At 32.2% G+C, this 17,621-nt stretch overlaps 3 protein-coding genes across 7 annotated transcripts in view; 2 read left to right on the top strand and 1 right to left on the bottom strand.

Annotated features, from left to right (window-relative positions):
- The first annotated feature begins 254 nt into the window (after nt 1–254).
- LOC117208722 (splicing factor 1-like) lies at nt 255–6,971 on the top strand. 2 transcript variants are annotated; one of them, XM_033450014.1, is made up of 9 exons: nt 255–279; nt 1,381–1,533; nt 2,138–2,213; nt 4,099–4,251; nt 4,334–4,440; nt 4,526–4,692; nt 4,765–4,923; nt 5,001–5,278; nt 5,375–6,971. In XM_033450014.1, exons 2-9 carry the CDS (start codon nt 1,479–1,481, stop codon nt 5,928–5,930), a joined length of 1,551 nt encoding a protein of 516 aa, XP_033305905.1. In that variant the 5' UTR covers nt 255–279; nt 1,381–1,478; the 3' UTR covers nt 5,931–6,971. The 2 variants fall into 2 exon arrangements, with proteins under 2 accessions (XP_033305905.1, XP_033305904.1); XM_033450013.1 differs by lacking the exon at nt 255–279 and adding an exon at nt 286–630.
- A 343-nt stretch (nt 6,972–7,314) lies between these two features.
- LOC117208715 lies at nt 7,315–10,649 on the top strand. Its single transcript, XM_033450007.1, has 6 exons — nt 7,315–7,795; nt 7,965–8,257; nt 8,408–8,551; nt 8,617–8,728; nt 8,808–8,985; nt 9,061–10,649. Exons 1-6 carry the CDS (start codon nt 7,583–7,585, stop codon nt 9,234–9,236), a joined length of 1,116 nt encoding a protein of 371 aa, XP_033305898.1. The 5' UTR covers nt 7,315–7,582; the 3' UTR covers nt 9,237–10,649.
- Nucleotides 10,650–12,270: 1,621 nt separating this feature from the next.
- Nucleotides 12,271–17,621, bottom strand: part of LOC117208714 (acetylcholine receptor subunit alpha-like) — a 105,337-nt gene continuing 99,986 nt past the window's right edge. For 3 of the 4 annotated variants that reach the window (XM_033450004.1, XM_033450003.1, XM_033450005.1), the window contains 5 exons: nt 17,314–17,450; nt 16,861–17,019; nt 15,641–15,823; nt 15,174–15,387; nt 12,271–14,816 (listed from right to left, as the gene is read on the bottom strand). In XM_033450004.1, coding sequence (XP_033305895.1) covers nt 14,619–14,816; nt 15,174–15,387; nt 15,641–15,823; nt 16,861–17,019; nt 17,314–17,450 — 891 coding nt within the window. In that variant the 3' untranslated portion in view covers nt 12,271–14,618. The remainder of the gene's footprint in view (nt 14,817–15,173; nt 15,388–15,640; nt 15,824–16,860; nt 17,020–17,313; nt 17,451–17,621) is intronic. The other variant, XM_033450006.1, reaches the window with a different exon arrangement.

The following is a 17,621-nucleotide window of genomic DNA, read 5'->3' as shown; positions in this document are numbered from 1 at the left end:
TCGTGTTCCGACAAGTTTAAGAACGCATAGATTTCTTACAAAACATTGTCTTTAAATCTCCTTGTTCAATTAAAGGAATAAACAAATATATGTATTTTTATTTTAAAAAATTTACGTAACAATTTGAGATGTTTTTCTGTCTCATTTTACATTTTATTTTATATGAAACTCGAAGGTGTTCTAAAACTCATCAAAGTGCCACCTAGCGACAATATTCTTTATTAATTCTATCCGGAAAGACAGCATCCGTCTCCGGTACGCCGTACGCCCATGAAAGAGGTAAAGGTGTCCGTCAGTCAGTTGAACGCCGCCATTTTCTTGGTGTGTAAACGTTCCGTTGATTTTAGTTAAACAGTTGTATACCGTACGCTACACACCATAGGACGTATAACTATTCTGACGTTTTACGCGTCTTCGGCTAGATTTACACCATGAATCAGTCACGAAATTTCACATCGTTATTGAATCCAAGTTATTTGCAAAACGCCCAACAAAATGCTGCGACTGCGAACGCGGCTGCTGCTGCGGCTGCAGCAGCTGCCGCGGTGAGTGCCGCGATTGCTAATGGAACGCAGTTGAACTCCAATTCCAATTCCACGACAAATAACACGAGAAAACGTGAAGCAGAAAGTACGTCTGAAATTATCCTTGTTACGCCAAGCTCGATTTTCTTCTAATATCATATTGCGCGACCTGATTTCTTATATGATTATTATCATATTATAATTATAATAATATTTATTTATATAATTATAATTATTATACTATATTATAAATATAGTATAATTATTATTTGCTTATAATGTAGGATTTCTTATAAGTAGGCTGTGGATTTTTTGCATTTATAGCAAATTTAAAATTGTAATACTGCACAAAATGCACATAATATGCAAAAGTATACAAAATATCCATAGTAGTTACTACAGTATTCAGTGGATGAAATAAATTTGTACTTGGATTCTACTTTGTCTAATTAGGTTTACAAAAAAGCAAATCTGCATATAAATTTTCGATCTACTTGTACAAAAGTATGCAACTGAGAATCATTTACAAACATGCTCTTCCCTTGTGTTGGTACACAATATAAGAAATAAATGGGTACAAACATTGCATATAGCTGAAATTAGTGAATGCCAAAATAGGTACTTAGAGAAAATCATCAGCCATATGATTTCAAATAGCTTTCAATCCTTGGTTTTTTTATGTAATATATCTATAGAAGTTGCATAACATATGGTCCTTTTGATTCTTTTGCATATTTATCTAAATATTTGTTCCAAGAAAAATTAAAACCTACTTATAATTGATAATTGAAAAGAATAGAGCATATAAAGTTTTTGAATAAATTAGACACATTAGGTGATGATAAATACCTTCTAGGTGATGGTAAACAGGAAAAAGAGACGAAAGAGGAACGTAGGAAGAGGAGGAAAACTAGATGGAGCGGTAGTGAACATGACAAAACTTTTATACCAGGCATGCCCACGGTTCTACCAACAAACCTGACTCCTGAACAGGAGAAGGCTTACCTCTGTAAGTTTATTTTCTGTAATTTCTTCAGTTATCATTTCTATTTAATTATGTATTATACACACACATATATGTATACATATATGGACAGGATATGATTTAAGAATCATGCTTCTGCGTATAAATTTCTAAAATTTAATTTTGTAGTACTATAAAAGATGTAAGTATGTATGTATTGTTAAAAAGTTTATAGTTACCAGAGGTAATTGCCATTTCAAGTACTTTCAACAAGCGAGTTTGGCAATAGGAATTGCCAATTTTGCTGAATGATGAATATCGAGTTATCAAACTTCTTAGATTGCCTAAAACTATATTGAAGTTCCTGCTAATTTTTTTCTTACATGTTTCTATAAAGGGCCTCCTTTTTTTTAAATCTCATTTATATATAATAAATCATACAAAAAACTATGATATATTTTTCTAATTGATTCAGAAAAAAGTAACAATTTACTAAAGAAAAAATTTAAAAAAAATTACAAAATACTAGACTTAGGTGAATATTCTACACTTTTGAGACATGCTTACATTATAGAATGTATATGGTTATGGCAAATTGGCAATATCTAACTGTTGGGGTTTCCGCCCCCTCTAACCCGTTGGTTTACAGTTCAGCTGCAGATTGAGGAAATCAGCAGGAAGCTACGCACTGGAGACCTTGGAATTCCACTTAACCCAGAGGAAAGGTTTGAACGAAACTTACATACCAAAAATGACCATAACATATCTACAATACCTATCTACTGACCATTCAGCAGCCCATAAATACAGGGGCCTTATGATATGGCTCCAGTACAGTTAGTGTGGGATACTGATGTCTGTTTGAAAAGATTGGGCTTGATTAAAGCCACCACGCAGCACAGAAGATGAATTTTGATAATATTGGTTTGCCCTAAACAATTTCTTTTACTAATTCATTTTTTATTAAACACTGCTACAAAAGTCTTAGTTAATAAATATAAATTTGGGGCAATAATTAAAGTGGTAGTATATTAGTATGAATACTTAAATATAAATAATATACGTAATTTTCCTGAACATATTTCTTCTGTTTTAAAAATAACTTTTTCTATATATATATACATATATATATATACATATATACATTGCTTATATATAAATAATACATGTTTATAATATTTGATACAATTAAATGCAAAAAACAGATAACGATCATAGTAGCAGTGTTTAACACACAGTGGGTATTCTAGTCCATATATCTTTTTAAATAGTTATACTTTTGCACATATAGGGATATTCAGAGGTGTTCCTATGCAGACTGCTTTATTCAAGTTAATAGGCTGTATTTCATTATTGTACGCACAATTGCGATTTATTCGATATCGATCGTCTTAATAGAATAATGAAAATTTTGCGCATAGGGCACCTTAATAGAGACTTCTATTAGGCTGCCGTGATCTGCACGGCATTTTATATCTGTTTAATATCATAATGCCACAGGAACATTTATCGTTAATTAACTAAAATAGATTTCTATCCTTAATTACAACTTAATGAGAGATTTCAGGCAAATAATGAAATTCGTAAAATTATAATTGCTAATATAAGCATAATACTGTAAAGATCAATATTACGTTACTTTCAGGTACAACTTAAATAAATACACGTTAATTTTTCTAATAAATTAATTTACTCCAATAGGTTTAACTTTTCTGATTTTAGCTGGAACCATTATTTTATATTATTGTGTTTCATTAGTATTATACAATATAGTAAGATATACAAACTATTAACTAACCCAAAGAAATTATTTCCTAATAATCACAGGATCTATCTTAGCAGCTGACATCATACCGATTTCTGCCGTGCACAAACGCGCAGTCTTCCAGTGGTTACCTATTGAATAGACTAATAGCAATGTTACATTTAACAGTACTTAATTTTTTACTCTTTATTTTAACATCTTGACACTGTTGGAAAACTCTGAAAATTAGTCTTTTCTAAGTCTATAGAATATTTTATAATCAATTCATAATTTCATTAATAGAAATTTTTGTATCTATTTTATACCTTTACCGAATTTGGTTAAAAATTAGCAGATATATCTCTTAGATATAAATAGCAATTGTTAACTCTATTAGAATTTTATACTATTTTCTTTAATACATCTTTATGTTTTAATTATTATAATTAATTTAATTATTTTAAAATGTTACATATATAATATATATAGAAATGTACTTAATAAATCATTTAATTTTTATTTTAGTTTTCTAATACAAAAATTTAAATTTAATGTACTCAGTGAAATTTGTTTTGCAACATATATTCTATTAATATCTTCTACAAATTTTCCAACATAGTCGGAATCTATTTTATTTGTTAAAAAGGAAAGGAAAGAATATATGTTTTAAGAAAAATTTATGACCAAAGCCTAATAACTTTGAAGATCAATTAAAATGTTATCTCAGTTTCCAACTTTCTGCTAATAATCAGCAGTTTTTCTCTCACTTAATCACACAATCATAGTAGGATCAGGTTGCTTGTATGCTAGTACCATCTTAATTCAAACTTTGTTTCTTGACAAAATTTTATTTTTTTATTTTGCAGATCTCCTTCTCCAGAACCCATATATAGTAGTGATGGTAAACGGTTGAATACAAGAGAATATCGTACTAGACGTAAATTGGAGGAGGAACGTCACAATCTTATTCAGAAGATTCTCAAAATTAATCCAGAATTTAAACCACCACCAGATTATAAGTAATTACAAATATTTTTTTTATTTATATTTAAAATATTGGCGTTTTATTTACGTACCGCATTTAAAATTAAATATTTTTAGACCACCAATAATACGAGTGCATGATAAAGTAATGATTCCTCAAGAGGAACATCCAGATATTAACTTTGTTGGCCTTTTGATTGGACCACGTGGAAATACATTGAAATGTAAGTTAAAATAATTTAGGATATTCATAAGATACATAAAGTTTATACAGATTATGTGTTAATGCTTCCTTTTTAAATACCATAGCAATGGAGAAGGAAACTGGAGCAAAGATAATAATTCGTGGTAAAGGTTCTGTAAAAGAAGGAAAAGTTGGAAGGAAAGATGGACAGCCTTTACCTGGTGAAGATGAACCATTGCATGCATATATTACTGCTAATAATTTAGATGCTGTAAAGAAGGCTGTTGAAAGAGTATGAAGCGTCTTTACAAATTAACATGTTTATAGCGTATATGCGTATTATTAAAATATGTTTTTTCAATAGATTCATGAAATTATACGTCAAGGTGTGGAAGTACCTGAGGGGCAAAATGATTTACGACGTAATCAACTTAGAGAATTGGCTTTATTGAATGGAACATTGCGTGAAAATGATGGACCACGTTGTACTAATTGTGGTGCATCTGATCATAAATCATGGCTGGTTAGTATACTGATATTTAAATATTAATGATATCTTAATGTTTGCAAATAGATTAATACTTATTTCAATTATTACAGTGTCCAGATAAACCCAACGTAACAAATAATATAGTATGTTCGAGTTGTGGTGGAGCAGGTCATATTGCACGTGATTGTAGATCTAAGAGACCCGGTCAGGGTGGACCAGCTGCTGCGGGTATGGGTGGAATGGGACCAGGTGGAGATAAAGCTAAAATAGACGAGGAATATATGTCTCTTATGGCAGAATTGGGTGAAGGTCCACCACCTGATCGATCTAAAACCGGACAGCCTCGTCAACCAAATCCAAATCCCAATTATCCTGGTCTCTTTGATAGGTAGGATTCATTCTTCTTTTGCTTCTTATAGATTGTTGCAAATTTTTATAGAAGATATATATATACATATAATAATCATCTTGCAATTCTTTTTAGACAACAAGCACCTCGTGCTTTAATGGCTGCACCAGCACATCCACCGCCACAAATGATGCAAGGTGGTCCAATGATGCCTCCACCAGGAATGGCTCCGCCACCTTGGAGTCAAGGAGAAGTGAATAATATGAATGGTATGAACATGCAATGGCAACCTCCTGTTAGTATGCCTCCGCCACCTGGTGTGATGCAACCACCTCCACCACCGCCTGGTTCTACATCTCAACCAAATATCCCACCATTGATGCCTTGGATGGCTGGAAACAATCAACCACCGCCACCAGGGCAAATGCCACCGACACAAATTCCACCACCTGGAATGGGTATACCACCATGGCAGCAAGGACAACAGGGGCCAATGCGTCCACCTCCACCTGGAACTGCTCCCCCTCCAGGTTTTCCAGGATGGCAACCGCAACAGATGGGTGGATGGCCACCAGCAGCTCCAGTTCCTCCTCCACCTCAACAACAAACACCAGCTCCCCCTGGCATTGATCTCAACACTTTACCTACGTTATTGGCACAACCACCTCCGCCACCTCCACCAACTAGTTAGTGTAAAGAACCATCAAATTGTCTCATCAAATCTTTATTCGTACAATAGAGGGATATTATCAGTTGTGTCAATAAATAGATTATAATATTGGACTGAAGGCAGTTAATAATTATTAATTAGCTGGAATGATTCGCGACTTTAATTAGTCTATTCGTCATACATGGCTATGTTCTTTTCTAAAAAAAAAAAAGAAACTGGAGAAGTATATAGTTAGATAAATATTTTCCAATTCTCCTCAATGGCTATACAATGTTTATAAGAAATTATCTTAGGTTTGCAACATATTTTTGAAATTTCGAGAACATATCGTACTTTATGAATAGAAAATGTTTAAGTTTTTGGTTACCATTACTTTTGAACTTATTACATGTACCTAAAGCTTTCTTACAAGTGTAAATGTAAGTGATATGCCAAACACATTTTTATAATGTTACTTCAAGCACTTCGCAATTTTTACTTATATATTTCTGTAAACATAGCATCATATATTACAAACAGAAATATAACTTACTTGTTTGTAGGTAGTATGCATAATACATACATATTATGCACACTGTAGTAATGCATTTGTTGCTCTGTACAAGTGTTATAATCAACGTTTGCTTCATTATATTACCTAATGTTGAGATAAATATTATGCAAGAAATGTTGAAAAATTAAAAATGTTTTCTATGAGATTGTGCATGTAAGTTCTTTCGTGTTACTAACATATTGCGACTAGTATGATCTTATACTACTTTATACTACTTCATTAATTCCGGTGAATGGAGCCTGTTATGGAATATTAGGTTATATAATGAAGCACCAGAACTGTTGCTTGTATGAGTAATGATTTGTCAATTCTAAATGTGTTATATATATGTTAATTATAATTTCTGTAAAGAAATGTCTTTATTTGACTTTATCAAAAACATATACTTACGATTTATCGGACATCGAAACGTAATATTGTAAACGTCCAAGCGCAATAATTTCGTATCACTGATTTACTAGTAAGAAATAAATTTGTTTTAAATTATATGAAAATTCTGCTTATATATAAAAAAAACATTAGTATTGTGTGTTATGTTTAGGATATAAAATGATAGTTTGTGAAACTTCATGATAGCTTAATGTGTATGTTAACTACACAATAAAAATACATCATGTATTAAAAATATATGTATATTATATATTTTCTAAACCTATTTTCAAAGTGTACATTTTTGTTTAAAAAAAATTTTAAACAATTATAAGGAAAATATTTTATTTTCTTTAACATCACAATGTCGAATATTTTATGATACTTTTAAATTAAAAATGATGTTGGAATTTAAACAGTAACATTATATATTCAAAATATTGATATATAAATAAGATCTTAAAAAATACATATCAGTACATACGTATTTACGGACATCTGGTGGTGGCTAAAAGTTTGAAAGTGACGAGTGACCTGCTTTTGCGGTTGTAGTTGCATTCTGTAGAGTGTAGTGTTCATCCAAATACGGCACGAGAGACCGAAGTTTCAAATATATTTTCGATTGGCATTTAATATTACCTTTGTCACTACATAGTTTTATACCTATATGATCTTTTACAACATTTGATTATAAAATTTCATACATTGACAAATTTATATGAAAATAAAAGCGTAGTTTGAAAGACGTAAAATGTTGGAAAAAATAGCAAACTCTTGGACGATCGGTCTGTATTCGCTTGTTGAGAATTCTCGATTTACTCCGAAGGTTTCGAATTTATGGGATAAAGAATCATTCACCGTGCAGCCTATAAATGACACGAAGATAACAAGACCCGACATATTGCTCGGATATTTAATTATATTTTGGATTGTTTTATATTTTATGTATGAGAAGTGCGTTAATGTAAGTTTCAAAAATTTATTTTACACTTTTATACGTTATTTGTTACCGTGTTAATTAATGAATTTGTCAATTATTTTTTTTTTTGGAGTGGGTTATTTGCAAAGAGTGCAGATAAAGGATAACAAAGCATATTGACGGTATATTTGATAATTTTCGTTTATTAACACAGTCGCTACTTCGACGTATGCGCATTCCATTGATGCAAAGAAATAGAATAATCAAAGCTGTATGGGAATGTGGATTTTGCTTTGGCAGCATTTGTTATCTAAAATCACCCACTATTAAAACGTTAAGCCTCTTCTTTGGAGAGCAGGAGGTGACACACGAGGAAATGGGTGTCATTCTACATAAAAGCTTTTACTTTCATTGGGCAGGAATAGAAATCTTATGCCATGGAGCTTGGGCGAAAGGCTGGGCCAATATTTTATTTGCGTCTTTCATCATGAACCCATACCAAGAAAAGTAAAGCAACTCTTATTTTAACACTTAGTACATGCTTAATTCTTTGTATTACTTTATATCTTTAAACATATAACGTTGAAACTTAGTTACTAAGTAAATTTAAATAATGCAAGTTGTATTTTACATGATCTTTTGCAATTTTCTTCACAGATGGTGTACAGTGGTGAGCACTTTTCTATTTTCTAAGGCAATTGATACAATTATAATAAATATTTGCCGAATCTTATTATGTGTATCTCACTTTATTGGAAGAAAGTTACCCAAATTATTCTTCTGCCTTCATTGTCTTAGTTGGTTAGTATATTAAAAATTTGATGTATTTTTGATCATGATATTTTCATGACAAATACCTATTTCAGGATATACTTATATGTACTATTTGTACCAAAATTTTTATGGACAGAAAATGTGGAATACACAAGAGCACAGATAGGTTTACAGCTGTGGTTCATAGCAGAGTGTTTAGATTCTGTAATATATCATAAAATAATTTATTTAGAAACTTATCTCATTATAACAAGTTTTCTTTACTAAAAAATATATTTTTTAGGTGTGGTTTAGATTTTTAGCATATGCAAAAGCTACACACTGGCTAGAAACATGCTTATTTCCTTTGCCAACGCAAGAAACAATTGAACTGGCAGGGATACAAAAGCGACATAGAGATTCCTTAAAAAAATTAGTGAACAGAACATCAAAAAGGGCAGAACTTTGGCAAACCCTGTTCTGTAAGTATTTTCTGTAAGTAATTCAAATAAAACATTTACACATTGATATTAATTGTGATTTTTTAATAAAATTAGGTGCTGTGGCTATTAAGAAAAAAATCAAAAGAATTAGGCAAGCAAAGCAAAGTGATTCCATATTAATGGATAATTTTACAGAAGAGAGATTAATTGCAACAGAGGAAATAAAAGAAATAAATAAAGAGCAGAAAGATGAGATTATGAAACAATATAGTCAAATTGAAAATGAGTAAATTGTTTAGGTTATTCATAGATCATAAATTACTAGCTTTAATTATAACAAATTTTTAATTGAAAGTATTAAAAAGACCAAAGAAACAAAAGCTTGCACTAAATCTCATAGCTTTTTAGTATAAAAATCAAGTTTATTTAAGAATTCTATAGATATACACCTATTTATGTAGAAAATTCTATTATTTACATACAGATTAAGGATGCATTTTGCAAGTAACGTTATCTTTCTTAAGGCCTGCGCGATTAATAAAATACTTCAATAATGTTACAGACGAGTTTACTATGTATGTACTTACACAAGGATGTACTTAAAAACTGTATGTGATTATCTTAATTATGAATTTAAATTCAAGCTTTTAATAGTCATTATCAATTAACTGCTTAATGTAAATTTATTCGTCGAATATTTATTTAAGAAACTATTTTTGCGAACGTAGGATAAAAGCACCATATGTATATTACTCTTACAATTTTATCATTTGTTTTTTAAATATTAAGCTCTAGGCACGATACGTAGATCTACATGACGACTTAATAACGATATTGCTAAAATAATATTGCCTTCGTTTATATGGAACCGACGTTGCGAGGTTTATAGATGGTAATAGAGCGTGATGTGATAAATAAATATCTTATCTGTAATAGAGTGACAGTAATTAGAAACTGAAGATTGTAACACAGAGCAATACATCTTGGAAACAATAAAATTGTTGTTTATGAAACAACCGAAATTCTAAGATTAGTTTTAACTCAAATTAAATTGCATTTTAAACGATATTCAATCCTTGAGCTTTTTTGATTTAAAATATAAAGAAACAGATATAAATACATGGATTGCAGGATATATCGAATTGGTCCAGGAATGTAAAAAGATCATTTTCAATTTAACGTTCGTCTAAATTTTGTTCATTAATTACAACTCCTTTAATTAAAGTACAAAAAAGAATAATAATAGTCTTTCAAATCACTTTACTGGTAAATAATTAATGTTATTTATATAGAAAGTTAAAGAAAGAAGTTACTATGTATGTACATATATAAAATAGACTGTGTGTGTGTAAAGAGTTGAAGATTGAACATGTAAATTTAAATATTTCTAAAAAAATTGGATCATGTTTTTCTTGTGCGTATTTTACTACAAAGAAAAGCTACTTAAGTGACACGTTGTTCCTAGATATATAAAGTTTTATTTCCGATCATTTTGGACTGTGTCAATAAAATATAGTACATGTATTTAGGCTGAATTGTTCCACGATGTTATACAGTTCAATGAAAAATATTATAAGTGAATATTTGAATAAAATTGTATTCAATATATGGGCAGCGTCGTATGCCTCGATAATATCGCACTTCTAAAAACTGTTAAAACATTTGGTTTAGAAACTTATAAATAAAACGTTGTATTATACAGATGCGTAATACATTTTCTTTTCAACTTCACAACAATTAATAAAATTATTCAAGCGACTGTATCTTTATATCAATATCTGAAGGGAGATGTCATAGGGAGTTCCTATCTTTTGCAAATATGTAAATACACGTTTGTTTCTTCTTTAATATAATAAAGAATTATAGTTTCTTTGTTTGCAAATGGGTATTGGATAGGATAACGCAAATTAAGTGTCATATGTTCATATGAAATAGCTGTTAAATATAACAGAGCTTCTTATTTAAAATCTTTTTATTTAAGATCATTAAAAAAAACAAAATAATATATTATTGAGTTTATACAAAATGATTGAACAATCTAAGGTCACAGAAAAGTAGGAGTTCCAAGAAGTAAGGTGTTAATACTTTATTTACAGGACATTTTCAAAGTTACATCTCAGTTTCTTAAACATAGTTATTTTTTTTACACCTTAGATTGCTTGGAAGTCACTTTCTGTATTTTATTGAATCTGATCGTTTAATCCTTCTTTAAAAAAGATATATATAGAAAACTAAGTCTTCTTATTTTTTTTTATAAATAACTATCTCATTTGACACTTATTTTGAAATATCTTATACAAACCCAATACCTTACAGTAATATCTTAAGCAAGAAATATTTTTTTTTTAAAAGAATTACTTATTCTTAAATACAGTAACGTATTTAAGTAATTTCCCTGGCTAAAAATTAAGTTCGTCGCAGTTATGAATTATGATGGATACGTTACTTCATATTAAGAAATGAATATCATGTATAAAGTGAAAGTACATAATCGATGGCAAAACATTTAATCATGGATTGACAGATTATGCGCTACGCACAATCCGACGAGTAAAACTACATTTAATATAGCAACACTTCTCTCCCTGAATGCGTTGTGAGTCCGAGTGTTGAATATAAGGCCATTTCATGTGAATGACGACCGTTAAAAGTTCAACACACCATTTATAAAATCTTTTCCTTTATGGGAACAACATCTTCAATTTCGTGAATGAAGACAAACTGTCTGCTTAATTTACGTAGGTTTTATAATCGAGCTTATAGACACACTCACAAAATATCTTGCCATATTACTTTTATCGTGTGTGGTAATGGTTATTTATAATATTTATATATTTATATATATATATATATATATCGTTAAATTGTTTTGTAACTTACGTTGAGTAACTATCACTGCGCTTACTTCCTCATAATAATGTATAATCAATTTTTCTTCTTTTTTTTCTACTTTTTGTTTTTTTTGTTTCATTAATACTCTTCACACATTCACGCGGATGACTCACGCTTTCTCTCTCTCTCTCTCTCTCTCTCTCTCTCTCTCTCTCTCTCTCTCCCTTTCTCTCTATCACACTCTCTCTCAAACGATAAACAATTAAAATAAAAAAATATTAAGAAACACAGGGTCCACATGTAAAATCCATATCTATATGATGACCGGGCCAACCACAAGCTAATTTTTGTTTCTTTCGTTCTCTCGAAATTTTTTTCCTAATTTTATCGTTTCCAAAAGAAACTCCCGTGTATTACAAACGATAATAATAATAAAATTCGCTAGGAGAATTTGTATCGTCGAGTAATTCTCATTAATTAGTTTTTTCGGAGTAGTGCATACAAAATTGTCAAAATGTTCTTCTTTGTCGGTGTGTTTGTTGACTACTGGTGGCAGGCATTTATGGTTCGTCATGATACACATTACGAGCCGAGGTTTTTCAAAGTAGTAGGACTGGTTGGAAAGTCTACGATCAGCGGCCAAAAAGAGTCTCGTCGAAAGGATTTTTAAGCAGCGGATCGTTGCTTCGTTTTTTTTTTAAGACGTAAAATCCTGGCTATTCATATATACTTAACTAGTAATTTTACCAATTACTCGGCTCTACTTATTTTCATTTTTTTTATTATTTTTTCTTTTCGTTTATTTTTCGCATCTGTATTAAGAGGAAACAACAGTGAACCGGAAACACGCGACTGTTGTCCATCAAAAGTAAGTCGTTAATTTTCGTAGCTTAGGAAGACAGTAAATTATTCTGAACGCGATTGCAATAATAAACAGTTGCAATTGTTTTCATATTACTTCGTTTTTTTTTCGTGCGTTTCATCTTATTTTCTTGTCTTTTCATGTACGTGATGTTAATATGTCTAATAAATTTTTCACGGTTCGTCGGTGATACTGGAACGAACGTAATTACGAAAGTGTATCTTATTACGAACATATTACGTATTATGAGCAATAAAAGTTGAGTCGGTGAAACTTTCTTAGGCCTAACGCTTCTTCTTCTTCTCTTACGTCAATTTGCTTGTCGTACGTGGATCCAGATTTTTAGAATTTGCAGCTTCACAACTAGAAAGACACGCGACTTTGTTCTCTATTCTTTTCTTTTCTTTTTATTCTGTGAAATATGGCCCCATTGTTACAGGCTCAATGTAAACTTCGGAAACTGTTTAATATCTTCTTCCTTTCATTCTTTTCCTTTTTTCCTGAGTCTGCAACAGGCTTTGTCAAATCCCATGCCATCTACATCATTTATTGTGATCCTTTTTCCATTACTTTAACAATTGCTTTGGTACGTCGTTGATCGTTCTCCGTTTTAAAACTCGTTTCGATTCGAAACTATGTTGTGTCTAAAATATTACACTTCGGTCCCACATTTTTTCTTCGCTATGTGTAACGAGACACGAGAACACTTTAATGCGATTCAATGGCAAAATTGCGTTCTTTGAGGCGTTCTTCAAGGGTGACGGAACATCAGTGATTCCTTAAACACTTAAATAACAAATTAATATTTATATTGTATGTTTAACTTTTTTTTATGACTATTGTTCACGATCGTTCTTAGAAATGACCTCGAATGTAATTCGTTTGTTAATTTTATACCGTTAAAGAATCACAATTGTACTGTGAATGCAACTGGCATAAACTCGAACTCTTCTTAGGTCTCTCCACATTAATTCTACGTTGTGTACATGTATCAACAACCTGATTTCCCTACATGTCTTTCGTTCGTTTGTAATATTAACAATAAAACCACGAGTCAAAAATCATTTGCCTTCAACGTTCATGCAAAAACATATTTCTTGTCCTTCGCAAGTATTTTAATCTTTTACACGAGAACTGAATAAACATAATATTATCATTTAGAAATATGACTTTCAACGGTGCAATCAAGGTCAAGAAATATGTTCAATTACATTTATTTCATTTCCATTTTATCTAATTGTCGTCCATTTTCGTTAGTGTTATTCCTACGTTCTGATCGCTGATGTGCGTATGATTTGAGAATCCTCGCCTTGAGCAGGGGAATAGCAGTTAATTGGCCATTAGTCGTATAATTCGCGTGAAAAAACGAAGACTCCCTTTCTCTCATCGAGGCTTCAGTCTTTCAGTCGTTTACACCAGGGACGAGAAACCTCTGTTTTTTCAATCGTGTTCGCAAATGTATCGGAATCTCTTAAATTCGAATAAAATCAATGAATACTTGGATACATTTACCAATGTCTATTCAAACGTATATTTATCGTTCTCGTATTACAAACCAATAAATCTGTAAATGAATAGTTTCAAATGAAAAATTGCAAACGCTTGCGACAATTAAAGAACTTACGCCGATGATATAATTAATCCAGAATTCAAGCGATAGAAGTGGAAGTATTATAATGATAGGACTATATAGAAATATTTGAACGATACCAACCCCTTCGGATCTAGCAAAATGGCGGCCGAAGGTTATCAATGTTGATTAACGCTAACAGACTTTCCGTACAACCTATATGTACCATCGAAATGATTGACAGCACGTGGGTATTCTTTGCAAAAGAGTCCCTGATCAACGTGAACGCATTTTCATAATTTGTTCTTACGTTGTTGCGTAATACATTGTATATGTATGTACGTGTGTAACGCATGTGTATGCGAGCATGCGTCGTACGTGAAAGTAACGAAATTGAACAATTGTCTCTCAGAGGCTTGTGGTGATGTGTGGCTTGGCAGTGGTGGAAGCGATCTCGGACAGTCGCACGTCAATGGGGATGCGATCGTCATAGAGCGTTGGTGCCTGCAGGATGATACCTGCCGTGCCGACGACTACGGCTAGTGTAAAAATCCACAGGAATAACCTGTCAAGCACCATCGCGACGTATTTCCAATCTTCTTTGACCTAAACAATTAACAATGATTAAATCGACTAGATAACTAATCGCATGGTAGTAGATTATTTATTTCAGCTTTTGACGAGCAATGAACTAGGTTTTTACAACTATGTAATTACATAATTTAGTGAATTACGTAGATAGCCAAGATATTCGCAAAAAGCTCTAATTGAAAATTTAATGAAATTTTATTCAGGAAAAATACTCATAACGTTGACCTTGACAATATATTTCAGGTTCATCGAAATCAGTGAGGTGTTTCCTATTCTGCATAACTATCATAATTTATTTTAAACATTCTGTCGTTTATTTTATTCTCATCGTCTATTTTGTTATTATAAAGCGGCAAGTAAATGTTTGCATACTCTGGTAGAGTCCTCTTCTCTTTTCGTATGGTCAGCAATGAAACGAATGCCTTCAATAGCCTTATATAGTTCTGGGCAGTGATGCCAATGATGAAGAGTGTTACAGAGAGCGTCCACGCTCTCCTCGGTCGGCAGTTGCGGTGGAGGAGCAGCCGTGGTTGCTGGTGAACCGTGAATGCGACACGCACTTCCTAAATTCACAGCTTCCAATTCCCTAATAATTACATATTTATTTTTTTTTTTTAGAATAAACAAATGTCACAATCTCCTTATTTATTTTACTTAAAACAAAGTTTTAAGAAATATCCCTTATTATTCTTGTTACTTATAAAAGTATGACTGTCTTTCTTGCAAAATTAACAATAATTTTTAAAGAGGAGAAGATAAAATCATGTAATAAAATGTCACTTCCGTGAGCCATTTTAAATATACATTTGAAGCATTTGCTAATAATGAACTTTACATACCGAGGGTGTAATTCGTCCCGCGAATCGAGACTCGGGAACAAAACGGAGGACTCAACCAGCTCCGAGGCCGAAGTCTCTACGAAGAGAGATGGGTCTCGTAATTCGAGACCATTGCACGTTCTGACCATCACGCGTTGGCCGTGATGGGCACCCATGGTACGTTTGTCTATCTGGTACTGCGGCCTGTTAAAAAATATAATCACTATCAACGAGAGCACAAACGATATTAAATAAGATATTTGAATATCTTAATCTTTATATATCTTAATCTAATATAATCTTTATATTAATTTCTAATTTTTTTACATCAATAAGATCAACAAGCAGTCACCATAAAAATGTTAAAAACTAATTGTAATGAATTGCATACATATTTCTGGTGTCTGAATATATTTACACTTTAGTAATGTCGACAAGCTTTTCTTTCTGAAATCTCTTTATACTCTCTAACAATAGACATTAATTTTATAAGCTCGTGGAACTACGCTCTATACTATTACAATTACTGGAATGGTATTTCGTTTGTACAGGCGATATGATTATCGTAAGGCGATGGTGTCAAGCATGTCGGTGGGCGTAGTGACGATTTATTATAATCGATGTGTAATCAATTATTGGAAACATTACGTTGCAAGTAGTGTGTAGAAGATTCCAACAAGGTGCTACACGACGTGTAGTGCTGAATTGTGCATAACGTTGTATGGAACTGTCGAGCTACCGTGTTAGCATTTACAGTGACTAATGTGCAGGATTCCAGATCGTTTGAACGAGATAAATGGATCTGCGAATTTTCAGTCCCTGCCCTTATGCAAATTTCTTCATCTTCTTAACAACTAGGATCTCGGCTCTCAAGTTTCCATATAATATTCTCGATATATCAACAAATCTCCAACAAAGATCCAATATCTTTCATTTCTTTAAGTTTTTTCCTCTTTCTTCGTATATTTTACAAACGAATTTCGATACTTTACTATGTTTGTTTGCATCTCGGCCGAAACTACAGATACAAATGTAAATGCAAATTCAATTCCAGTTTGGTGGACAGAGGAAGAGACAGAAAAAGAGAAGGGAGAGAAGTAGAGAGAGAATGGTGGATTGTGCTAATGGTTGTAGACACGACGTGGCGCTAACGTCACGTGCGAGGCCACTAATGAACGTTCTAATGCTGCTTGGCATAGGCCCAACGGCTGGTCCAAATGCTCGGTAAAATCATATCTTGCCTGGAATCGTAATCGGATCTCTTCGAAGACGTATTATACCTGCGCATCACCAGTAGTCTTGGCAGAACATGGATAAAAACACGACGGACCCATGGTGCCATCACGTGCGTCTGTGGCGACCGGAAGTGAACATTAAGGACTACCACGGTTACGCATATACTGAAAATAGACGTTATATTAAATTATACTGTCACATATAATTTACTTATTATAAAAACTTACAATTCAAATTAAAATCGAACTTAGAGAGTCAAACCGTAATTTAGAAATTTTACCATAGAATCATTAGCTCGAACAGAATTAATCATACGTTACTAATACTCAAGGTCAAACGAAGATTCCAATCCTCCGCTATACAACAGTTTATTTGTGTAATAAATTAGTTATAATGCTTTAGTATGAATTTCGTAAGAAGCAGGTTTTAGAAATTTAAATATTTGTCGATCGTTATACCTGAAGGTGTCTAGGATCATGGTGAAGAGGACGAATTTACCGAGAAGCGGTACCACGAGCGACGTGGGCGGGATAATTTCGGCCAGCAGGAGGAAGAACACAGTCAGCGACAGTAAAATCGAAATTGATAGGCTGACCTGCAATTAAACGATCAATCGTGTCAGTTACATCGCAACGATACTTTTTCTCATTTTTTTTTTTTTTCGAAAAGAAACGGTACCTATTAAGAAACAAAAAGGTAAACGAAAAGAGAGAAAGATACAGCAGGAATACAGAGGGAGAAGTGGAAACAATCGAAGAGAAAGTTC

Source organism: Bombus bifarius, unplaced genomic scaffold (assembly GCF_011952205.1).
Source record: "Bombus bifarius isolate JDL3187 unplaced genomic scaffold, Bbif_JDL3187 scf7180000008161, whole genome shotgun sequence".
Lineage (NCBI taxonomy): Eukaryota > Metazoa > Arthropoda > Insecta > Hymenoptera > Apidae > Bombus > Bombus bifarius.
Note: the sequence above shows the minus strand (reverse complement) of the source record. Positions and strands in the feature narration are given on the sequence as shown.

What these genes read in the sequence shown, in the direction of transcription:
- LOC117208722 (XM_033450013.1), top strand. Translation starts at nt 432, where the DNA reads ATGAATCAGTCACGAAATTTCACATCGTTATTGAATCCAAGTTATTTG. An exon ending in GAGAAAACGTGAAGCAGAAA is followed by an intron (nt 631 to 1,380) that starts GTACGTCTGAAA and finishes AATACCTTCTAG; the next exon opens with GTGATGGTAAACAGGAAAAA. An exon ending in CCACTTAACCCAGAGGAAAG is followed by an intron (nt 2,214 to 4,098) that starts GTTTGAACGAAA and finishes TTTATTTTGCAG; the next exon opens with ATCTCCTTCTCCAGAACCCA.
- LOC117208715 (XM_033450007.1), top strand. Translation starts at nt 7,583, where the DNA reads ATGTTGGAAAAAATAGCAAACTCTTGGACGATCGGTCTGTATTCGCTT. An exon ending in TGTATGAGAAGTGCGTTAAT is followed by an intron (nt 7,796 to 7,964) that starts GTAAGTTTCAAA and finishes TTATTAACACAG; the next exon opens with TCGCTACTTCGACGTATGCG. An exon ending in TAGCAGAGTGTTTAGATTCT is followed by an intron (nt 8,729 to 8,807) that starts GTAATATATCAT and finishes TATATTTTTTAG; the next exon opens with GTGTGGTTTAGATTTTTAGC.